At 52.7% G+C, this 10,742-nt stretch overlaps 1 protein-coding gene and 3 pseudogenes across 1 annotated transcript; 2 read left to right on the forward strand and 2 right to left on the reverse strand.

Annotated features, from left to right (window-relative positions):
• Positions 1 to 367: 367 nt before the first annotated feature.
• Positions 368 to 1,959, forward strand: LOC136463581 (trihelix transcription factor ENAP1-like; annotated as a pseudogene).
• A 1,770-nt stretch (positions 1,960 to 3,729) lies between these two features.
• LOC136465733 (putative cyclin-F2-1) lies at positions 3,730 to 4,932 on the reverse strand. Its single transcript, XM_066464352.1, has one exon. The coding sequence runs from the start codon at positions 4,930 to 4,932 to the stop codon at positions 3,730 to 3,732; it is 1,203 nt and encodes a 400-aa protein (XP_066320449.1).
• A 1,460-nt stretch (positions 4,933 to 6,392) lies between these two features.
• On the reverse strand, positions 6,393 to 8,125 carry LOC136463582 (trihelix transcription factor ENAP1-like; annotated as a pseudogene).
• LOC136463583 (uncharacterized) lies at positions 8,122 to 10,529 on the forward strand (annotated as a pseudogene).
• The last annotated feature ends 213 nt before the right edge of the window (positions 10,530 to 10,742 follow it).

Consider the following 10,742-nt stretch of genomic DNA (forward strand, 5'->3'; position numbering starts at 1 on the left):
GCATATTAACAACATCCAGGCTAAGTTGAAGAGATACTGGACCAAGTTGGTCTAAAGTTGGAACTATGAAAAAAAAACATTTGAAAAATATACTGATAGAATTAATATACTTGGATAAAGTATAAAGCATCGACAAATAAAACATATAATTTCTGGATACCCGAAAACTTTTACGATGTTGTATTGAAGTAAGAGCATCCGAGACTTTTGGAACAAAGAATTCGAAAGTCTCTGAACAAAAAGCCTACGGCCATAGAAACAGAGAGATCACGAGCCCCGCGTTCGTGAAAAACATGCAACGCTATGTTTTATAACTACTGACTATGTGCATAGTTTGTTAGACCCGAGCAGCATTAGATCTCCGGCCATGGACGACGACGGCGCGGCCTCCCGGTCGCCGTCGCGCTCGCCGTCCCGGTCGCCTTCGCGCTTCCCGTCCCCGCTCCCCGTCGCCGACCCCGTCACGGTCGCCGCCGCGCCGCCCGGCCACGTCGCCGTCGCTATCCCGCTCCGCAAGCCTTCCCCTTCCTCGGGCGGCGGCGGCGGCCGCCGCGAGGACGCGTGGAGCGACGGCGCCACCTCCACGCTCATCGACGCCTGGGGGGAGCGCTTCGTGGCGCTGGGGCGGGGCAGCCTCCGGCACCCGCAGTGGCAGGAGGTCGCCGAGGTCGTCTCCTCCCGCGACGGCTACTCCAAGGCGCCCAAGTCGGACGTGCAGTGCAAGAACCTCATCGACACGCTCAAGAAGAAGTACAAGATCGAGAAAGCCAAGCACGACTCCGACTGGCGCTACTTCGACCGCCTCGACGACCTGCTCGCCCCCGTGCTCAAACCCAATTCTTCCTCCTCCTCGGCTTCTGAGGCGGCGGCGACGACGGCGGCAGCCGCCCGGAGCTCTGGGCCCATGGTGCCGCCGCGCATCAACTTCCCGCAGCGCACCCGCACGCCGCTCCATTCCTCGGCGGGGGCCAAGCGGAGGATGCCGCCGTCGTCGCAGCCGCCGCAGCCGTCGGCGTCATCCGACTCCTCGGACGGGTTCCCGCCGTCTTCCGCGGTGGCGAACGGGAAGAGGCAGAAGCGCGTGGAGGAGCCCTTGGCCGCCGCCGCCGCGGCCAACGGTTGCGCGGAGAGCAGCAGCGTGAGCCGCGCGCAGGGCCTGCGCGACCTGGCGCAGGCGATCCGTCGGCTAGGGGAGGTGTACGAGCGCGTGGAGAGCGCCAGGAGGGAGCAGGAGCTCCGGATGGAGCGGGAGCGCCTGGAGTCCGGCCGGCAGCTGGAGGAGCAGCGCGTGCAGTTCTTCATCAAGATGCAGATGGAGCTCTCCAAGGCGGCCACGGGCGGCGGCGGCGGCCACCACCGCGGCCCATGGCCGCCGTCCCCATCCCTGCCGACGGCAACGGCGCGCGGAGAGCCGACGTGACCGCCGAGGTCGCGACCAGCAGCAACCACCGCGTCCGGTACCGTATCAAGGCGGCAGCAGCATGCACCCCCACCCTGCCGCCCCGCAGCAGGCACATTACCAGAACAGCAGCACGAGCCCCGCCGGGGGCGACGGCGATGGCAACGGCAACGACTCGGACAACAAGGAAGCGGCACAGGAGGAGGATGCGGAAGACGAGGAGGAAGAGAGCCAGTGATGATTGCTCTCCTCTCCGGTCCTCTCCTCTCAAGCAATGCAATGGTAAACTCAACAGAAATTTGCATCTGTTAGTAATCGGGTGTTTTGCGCTAGCAGAAAAATTTGCTGCTCCCAGACTCTGGTGAGCTCAACTAGGTGGTAGTGGTGGTGTTAGCTACAAGAAGCAAGGATTAGCATTGAATAATGGCAAGTAAGCTGAATAGTGTGGGGGTGACTGTGTAACTTGTTCTACCTGCCTGTTTGTGCCCGTGACTGTGCTCTGTTGTCAGGAAATTGTCATAGAGAGTTTGTCCATCATATGTAACATGCTTAATTTTGTGGAAATTGTTAGCTGTATTTGTGTTTATTCTTGGAATGAGTGATGGTATCTGTTCAGTGCTCACTCTGCCTTGCTTGAATTTATTCGCTTAAACTTATCGGTCATGCTACCGTGTTTTTCCTCGCAACAAATCAAATCAGTTGCAGTTAACTTATCAGTAGAAACCATCAGTCCAACAGCTCAGATGATTTTTCATGGGGCTGTGTGGAAAAATAAGTCAGTCATCTGTCTTCTCTGCCATCTGATTGATTTCAGACTCATCGTTCATCAAGCAAAGGGCAGTAGTCTGGGATTCCAGTAACGGCAGGATGTCATGTACTCCTTTCTGGTGATGACAAACAGAATATTATTGTGCATCATGCCATGTGACAAATCAATGGTGATGAAGCACGATACGCTCTGCTGGTTTAGTGCGTGTTTAGTTCGTAAATTTTGGGAATTTGGCTACTGTAGCACTTTCGTTTTTATTTGGCAATTAGTGTTCAATCATGGACTAATTAGCTCAAAACGTTCGTCTCGCAATTTCCAACCAAACTGTGCAATTAGTTTTTTTTCGTCTACATTTAATGCTCCATGCACATATCGCAAGATTCGATGTGATAGTTACTGTAGCATTTTTTGGGAAACTTTTTAGGAACTAAGCAAGCACTTATTATTATTGTTGTACTTGTACATATGGGCTTTGGGGGTTGAAATCGGCAGAATCTTTGGAGACATAAAAGGCCCAGTGGCTAATTAACCACTGTTGATTAACTTGATACTTTACGCAGACCCTGCTTGCCACAAGAGAAGAACTGTATGGCATTTTTTGCTTTGTGGGGGACCATTGTTCGCTATGAACGAAAGCATTGCTGCAGTGCTGCTAGGCACTCGAAAGCATTGCTGCAACAAGCAGCTTGGTTCTGCTGTGACTGGATTCAATCTCAAGCCAAAATTTTATACTTTTATATCCAAAACAGAAGCGAATTCTTTTAAACAATTTGAATTGATTTTAATTGTTTTTTTAATATACAAACAAGGCTCCGGCTATTTCGCATTACATCGAATGAATGTTTCCATCTGCCCCAGAAATCAAGCAACGGGAAAACAACTTGAGCTCAGGAATTACTCCACCAGATTCCATGCTAGTCCGCCACCACCTGACCTCGGAGCCATTTCAGCTGCCTTCGCTTAGCCTCCCATGCTAGGTCCGCCACCACCTGACCATCGGGTCGTGGGCGTGGACACGCTGCATCCATGCATGCATCAAACTATCGAAGAGATCCTTGCCCCATCGGCCATCACTGCTGCCACGAAGTGTCGCATGGTCGGCGAGCCCGGAAGAGCAGGGCCAAAAGCAAGATCGTCGATGCATGATGCTCCATCTAAACCTGAGCTTCACCAAGCGACAATTATAGTACGTACTAGGCTACTACCGTTTAGCAATCACCTTGAACATATCAGATCACATCAAATACTAGTAAATATCACAATAACTTGCAAGTAACAAAAACACCATGATTCATACATATACCAACAAAACTGAGTTCCAATAATCCATCCATTTAATGCATGTACATATAAACATTACAAACTGAAACAAACAAAACTGAGGAGCAATAATGATCCATTGCCTTAAGTAGACAGTTAAATTTCAGATGTACATATGAATACTGCAAAAAAGAACAGAACACTCCTAGCTTAGCTGATATGTAGTAGTGCCACGTAGCCAGGGTCTAGCCAAAACGTTTCTACCCTTTATTAGCAGCAGCAGCGTGTCTGTACTTGCAGGTCAATGCATGGCAATCAGCATGGACAGGGGAGGCAAGAAATAGCGGAACTGAGCAGTGCTATCCCAGTGTAGCATCATCTGGGCGCACCCTGGCCACACCCACTGGTGCTCATGCATGTCATATATCGCCTGTATGCAGACGATGAGCTCCTCGACCGTATAGCCCGCCACCGGCATCGCCGTCGAATAGTACAGGGTCGTCCTCGCCAGCAAGATCGCCGACGCGGCCACGGCGGACGGCAGGAAGGCCACGGATCGGTAGTCCAGCAGCGCCATGTCGGTCAGGTGGTGCGCCAGGGCCCTGACTGCCTCCTCCTCCTGGCTGTGCCTCATGAAGTGATCGACGAACGTGTAGGCCGTGGGTCCGCTCAGGCGGTAGCCGAGCACGGCAACCAGCTCGCGTTCCTGGTCCACGGCCTCGCTTCTGGTGCACCCAGAGTACATGGCGACGTGGTCGGAGTTGATCTTCAGCACGGTGTTCCTGTCCTCGTACTTGGCCGCCGCGAAGACGGCTGCGGCGCCGAGGAGGCAGATCTGGCGCTCGTCGCGGTTGATCTTCTTGGCCGACAGGAACCGGTCGACGAAGGAGACCGCGCGGTGGAACGCTCCCGGGGCGAGGTCGTAGTGTGTGGAGAAGCGATGCATCTTGTCGATGAGGTCGGCGCGGTCCATCATCATCATCTCCCCCGCCTGTCGGTCGCTGAGGTAGTCTAGCGAGGGACGTTCCATGGCCTCTGTCTCCATGGTCCGGAACGTGGCGTCGATGTCGGCGTCGTAGTCGTACTGCGGCGACTGCCTCGTCTTGGGCGACGTCTTGGTGGTGACTGCGTCGTTTCCCTCGCTGACATCGTCGTCGCCGTAGCTGAGTGGCCCTGCAAGCACCACCGCTGCTGCTGGCGTCCTTGGAGAGGCGTCAGAAGCATCCACGGGCATCGAAGCAAAGCTGGCGGCCGGGATGCGAACGCTCCGAATACCGTGGAGGACGGCCTCGAAGTCGTTGTCCTCGTAGGCATAGTGATAGTTGTGTCGCCGAGACCGCGCAAGAAACTCCGGGGGCGGCATCGACAGATCCGCGGCGGCGGGGGTGCGAGGGCGCACGACGGCGTGTATGTCCCGAAGCAACGCGTCGATGTCGGCGTCATCATCCACGCCATAGTCGCACCAGCGCAGCGCGGCAGGAGCGACCTCTGCGTGCGTCGCCATCGTCGTCCTCTTCATGATGTCTGCACCGGCGAGGGTGGGAAAGACAAAAGGAGCTACGGTGCACATGGTGCAGATCGCCGCACAAGAAGCTAGGAACCCTAAGAGATGGAGATTAGAGACGTGGAAAAGGGCAGGACAGGGCGATGAGGCGACGGGAAGGTGCTCCCGCTATTTATCGTAACGAGATGATGCAGATAGACAAGCGGGGGTTGCTCCGATCCCATGCGTGTCCGAAATGGAAGTCGTAACAGAGTCAGCAACCATACGTACAATGCACGCGACTAATTTGCAATGATGTCGTTACAGGTCTAATAAGCCTCTAACCGAGATTAATTCAGACGCAGAGTAGGTTGTTCATTTCGTTTCCGATTCAGCTGAACTCATTTCCTGTGTCCACGACTCCACGTGGAACAAATTGCTACCTAAAAGCTCTAGGACACGTAGACCCGAGCATCTCTAAAAATCTTTCTAAAATTTGCTCTCTAAATTATTATTTAAAGAGTCATTTAAGTAAAATTATTTTCTATATTTTTATACACTCCAACAGATTTTCCATATCTTGTACGCATTTTTGCATTGATAGACTATGGTATCTAATGCAATGGATATGTACCATCGGAACTCAGTTTCGTTGTCATGAATTATCTGTGTTAGTTGCCAAGTAATCGATCCATTTAGACGGTATAATAATCTGGTGGAGTAATTCCTGAGCTCAAGTTGTTTTCCCGTTGCTTGATTTCTGGGGCAGATGGAAACATTCATTCGATGTAATGCGAAATAGCCGGAGCCTTGTTTGTATATTAAAAAACAATTAAAATCAATTCAAATTGTTTAAAAGAATTCGCTTCTGTTTTGGATATAAAAGTATAAAATTTTGGCTTGAGATTGAATCCAGTCACAGCAGAACCAAGCTGCTTGTTGCAGCAATGCTTTCGAGTGCCTAGCAGCACTGCAGCAATGCTTTCGTTCATAGCGAACAATGGTCCCCCACAAAGCAAAAAATGCCATACAGTTCTTCTCTTGTGGCAAGCAGGGTCTGCGTAAAGTATCAAGTTAATCAACAGTGGTTAATTAGCCACTGGGCCTTTTATGTCTCCAAAGATTCTGCCGATTCCAACCCCCAAAGCCCATATGTACAAGTACAACAATAATAATAAACCAGCAGAGCGTATTGCGCTTCATCACCATTGATTTGTCACATGGCATGATGCACAATAATATTCTGTTTGTCATCACCAGAAAGGAGTACATGACATCCTGCCGTTACAGGAATCCCAGACTACTGCCCTTTGCTTGATGAACGATGAGTCTGAAATCAATCAGATGGCAGAGAAGACAGATGACTGACTTATTTTTCCACACAGCCCTTGTGGCATGAAAAATCATGGAGCTGTTCGACCGATGGTTTCTGCTCATAAGTTGACTGCAACTAATTTGACCGATAAGTTCAAGCGAATAAATTCAAGCAAGGCAGAGTGAGCACTGAACAGATACCAATACTCATTCCAATGAATAAACACAAATACAGCTAACAATTTCCACAAAATTAAGCATGTTACATATGATGACAACTCTAATTCCTGACAACAGAGCACAGCCACGGGCACAAACAGGCACCCCACACTATTCAGCTTACTTGCCATTATTCAATGCTAATCCTTGCTTCTTGTAGCTAACACCACCACTACCACTACTTGAGCTCACCAGAGTCTGGGAGCAGCAAATTTTTCTGCTAGCGCAAAACACCCGATTACTAACAGATGCAAATTTCTGTTGAGTTTACCATTCCATTGCTGGAGAGGAGAGGACCGGAGAGGAGAGGAATCATCACTGATTCACTGGCTCTCTTCCTCCTCGTCTTCCGCATCCTCCTCCTGTGCCGCTTCCTTGTTGTCCGACTCGTTGCCGTTGCCATCGCCATCGCCGTCGCCCCCGGCGGGGCTTGTGCTGCTGTTCTGGTAATGTGCTTGCTGCGGGGCGGCAGGGGTGGGGGTGCCTGCTGCTGCCGGCCTTGATACGGTACCGGACGCGGTGGTTGCTGCTGGTCGCGACCTCGGCGGTCACGCCGGCTCTCCGCGCGCCGTTGCCGTCGGCAGGGATGGGGACGGCGGCCATGGGCGCGGTGGTGGCCGCCGCCGCGCCGCCGCCCGTGGCTGCCTTGGAGAGCTCCATCTGCATCTTGAGGAAGAACTGCACGCGCTGCTCCTCCAGCTGCCGGGCGGACTCCAGGCGCTCCCGCTCCATCCGGAGCTCCTGCTCCCTCCTGGCGCTCTCCACGCGCTCGTACACCTCCCCTAGCCGCCGGATCGCCTGCGCCAGGTCGCGCAGGCCCTGCGCGCGGCTCACGCTGCTGCTCTCCCCGCCACCGTTGGCCGCGGCGGCGGCGGCCAAGGGCTCCTCCACGCGCTGCTGCCTCTTCCCGTTCGCCACCGCGGAAGACGGCGGGAACCCGTCCGAGGAGTCGGACGACGCCGACGGCTGCGGCGGCGGCGACGACGGCGGCATCCTCCGCTTGGCCCCCGCCGAGGAATGGAGCGGCGTGCGGGTGCGCTGCGGGAAGTTGATGCGCGGCGGCACCATGGGCCCAGAGCTCCGGGCGGCTGCTGCCTGCCGCCGCCGCCGCCGCAGAAGCCGAGGAGGAGGAAGAATTGGGCTTGAGCACTGGGGCGAGCAGGTCGTCGAGCCGGTCGAAGTAGCGCCAGTCGGAGTCGTGCTTGGCTTTCTCGATCTTGTACTTCTTCTTGAGCGTGTCGATGCGGTTCTTGCACTGCACGTCCGACTTGGGCGCCTTGGAGTAGCCGTCGCGGGAGGAGACGACCTCGGCGACCTCCTGCCACTGCGGGTGCCGGAGGTTGCCCCGCCCCAGCGCCACGAAGCGCTCCCCCCAGGCGTCGATGAGCGTGGAGGTGGCGCCGTCGCTCCACGCGTCCTCGCGGCCGCCGCCGCCGCCGCCCGAGGAAGGGGAAGGCTTGCGGAGCGGGATAGCGACGGCGACGTGGCCGGGCGGCGCGGCGGCGACCGTGACGGGGTCGGCGACGGGGAGCGGGGACGGGGAGCGCGACGGCGACCGGGACGGCGAGCGCGACGGCGACCGGGAGGCCGCGCCGTCGTCGTCCATGGCCGGAGATCTAGCGGCCGGCGAAGGGGGAGGAGGGGGGCAAGGGTTTCCTTGGGGATATTTCCGGGTGGATGGGGAACGCGGAATTGTTCCGATTATTTTCTGCGCTTCCGGTTCCGGTGTGTTGTGGCCGTCGCGTCCGGCGGCGAGGGGAGCGAAGCGAGGGAGTCGTCGCCTGGACGGAGCGGGATGGCTGGCTCTGGCTGCCTGCTGCCTTCCTTGCTGGGCCGAAATGGGCCAGGCCGGACAACAGAGAGACGGGCCTCGGGCTAGGTCCACTGCCGGAGAAAACGGGACATCGGGTCCTGTGTCGGCTGCCTGAACCAGAACACTTGAGCAGAGCAAGGCTTCAGACCGGGGAAGCGCACCGCGGGCTCCCTGTCTCCCCCGCGCCGCCGCGGATGGCTGGAGCCACCACGCCGGCATCTGGCGCCCTCGTCAGGGTCTGCCTGCCTCCGCTCCTGCTCCTCTTTCTCTACGGGTAAGCCGCGCTTGTTTTGTTTCTACCACCACTCCTGCGCAGCTGCGCTGCTGAACTTTGGACTTTTGGGCTCCTTGCTATTGCTCCCAGTGCGGTCCATCCAGCCTGCAGAAACTAGCTTCTCGACCTTTCTTTGCCCAAAAAATGTTAGATTTGCTAGACTAGGATGCTTGCTTCAGAACATCTGAGCAAGGTTTCGGCCTGCCATCCTTAAGACCCTATGGATATATCGATGACAAACATGCCTACTTGCCCGGCCGTGGACCTAACTACGCACGATGATTTTTCAACGTACATAATTCATAATTCTAGATCAACCAAAGTAGATCTTATCTGAGGGCCGCTTTTTGGGGTGCGTTATATGCTGTAGCTGTACACAGGAAGTGGCTGAAGAAGCCGACAAGGCTGCAAGGCTTGCGTACTTGCAAGTGATGTTGGATTTTGGAATGTTATCAATTCAGGTGCTGCAGATGTGGGGCTGTCGAGAGGGAGAGAACCCTTGCGATGATCAAGCCGGATGGTTTGTCAGGTAAGTACACGGAAAAAATCAAGGCGGCCATCTTGGATTCTGGATTTCATATCGTCAAAGAGACCGAGGTCCAGCTTGATGCTGAGAGGGCGTCTCTCTTCTATGTGGAGCATTCCCAGAGAAGCTTCTTTGACAGCCTAGTCAAGTATATAACAAGGTATTATTGTTGCTTGAAAGACTCGTGCCTTTTATGTTTCTTGCATATAATGCTTCATTTAGTCTATGCTCCAGCCTCCAGTCGTCTAGAACCTCTACTCTGTTGCTTGTGTTGTCTTCAGTTGTTCTTAATGTAGGTGGCAAGATGCTGATTTGTACACCTCTTGACACCAAACCCTTAGCTAAATTGATCTTTGGTAGCTATCTCCTTAAAACGCAAGTAGCAATTTCTGAGATATGAGCATGTCAAGCTAATTGTTATTCTATTTGTATGTGCCATTATTCCATTAAAATACTTATGCAGCGAAGATGCAATCTTTAGGTTAACAGGGAATTACTAAAACTATTGAAGTGAGGTGTTTTAAACTTAGCCACAGTTGACTTGTCAGCACGCTATATCTGAATCTTCATTGACCCTTTTATTCCCGGATTGCAAATTCTGTTTCAGTTTAGCTTGTACATTTGCATTAGGCACTTCGAGGCTAACATTGCCACTAACAGTTTGTAACATGACTTTTTATGTTTGTGTTCATCTTTAGTGGTCCAGTTCTCGCTATGGTTCTGGAAAGACATGATGCCATTGCGCAATGGAGAGCTTTGATTGGACCAACTGATGCAAGAAAGGCCAAAACCTCTCATCCAAACAGGTTAAAAATTGTATTTTTTTCCTTTAACCAGTTATGGGCTTGAATACATTTTTTATTGCATTACTGTATTCATTTTTCATTTTTGTGGTCACCAACAGTATTCTTTGTCATTTCAGCATTAGAGCAATGTGTGGGCTGGACTCAGAGAAAAATTGCGTGCATGGTTCAGATTCACCTGGAATCTGCAGCCAGAGAGATCTCATTTTTCTTTGGAGAAGCTGATTCTGGTTGGTTCCTTCACTACTTGTTTCATACGGGAGTGTAAATATCATGCCATAAAGTTTTCTGACCTTAATTTTTAATGATGCAGTAACTGTGGAACATGATGAGCTTTAGACGCTAGACTGGTATCAGTAAGTCAGCAAACTGAATCTTGATGTGTCTTTGAACCCTTAGTTGATGAATACTTAGGTGCATCAGTTGAGGGCTTGACACCACATGATGAGAACCTAGCTAGTGTGGCTTCATATACAGAGTTCTCCGAGACTGATCTGCAGATTGTGATTGCTAAGGATGGCTGAGGCCTAGCCGCCTAGTGGTCTAGCATTCCTAAGCTTCTACTTACTTAAGCGTTACTCTCCAAGTAATTCTGTGTAACGAAACTACTTTCCAGCCGGTTTCAGCTTTCTCCCTCACAGAATACTATTGAACCAGCCGAAACTAGACGAAAAACTGTACCAGCCTGAACAGGGCATTATATTTGATTGCACTGGCACTGCACACAAATAGATCTTTGTAGTTGATGCTGGACAGTCTTGTTTACCAGAAACTGTCACTTGGCAGTCCTTCAAGAATGCAAGTTGAGATTTGAGAATACAGTAGAATCCATGGAATGGGGAGAAGAGAACTGCCGATTTGTCCAAGAGCCGGATGCTTAGG

Source organism: Miscanthus floridulus, chromosome 7 (assembly GCF_019320115.1).
Source record: "Miscanthus floridulus cultivar M001 chromosome 7, ASM1932011v1, whole genome shotgun sequence".
Lineage (NCBI taxonomy): Eukaryota > Viridiplantae > Streptophyta > Magnoliopsida > Poales > Poaceae > Miscanthus > Miscanthus floridulus.

Excerpts from the sequence above, each read along its gene's own strand:
- LOC136465733 (XM_066464352.1), bottom strand. The coding sequence starts at position 4,932 with ATGGCGACGCACGCAGAGGTCGCTCCTGCCGCGCTGCGCTGGTGCGAC.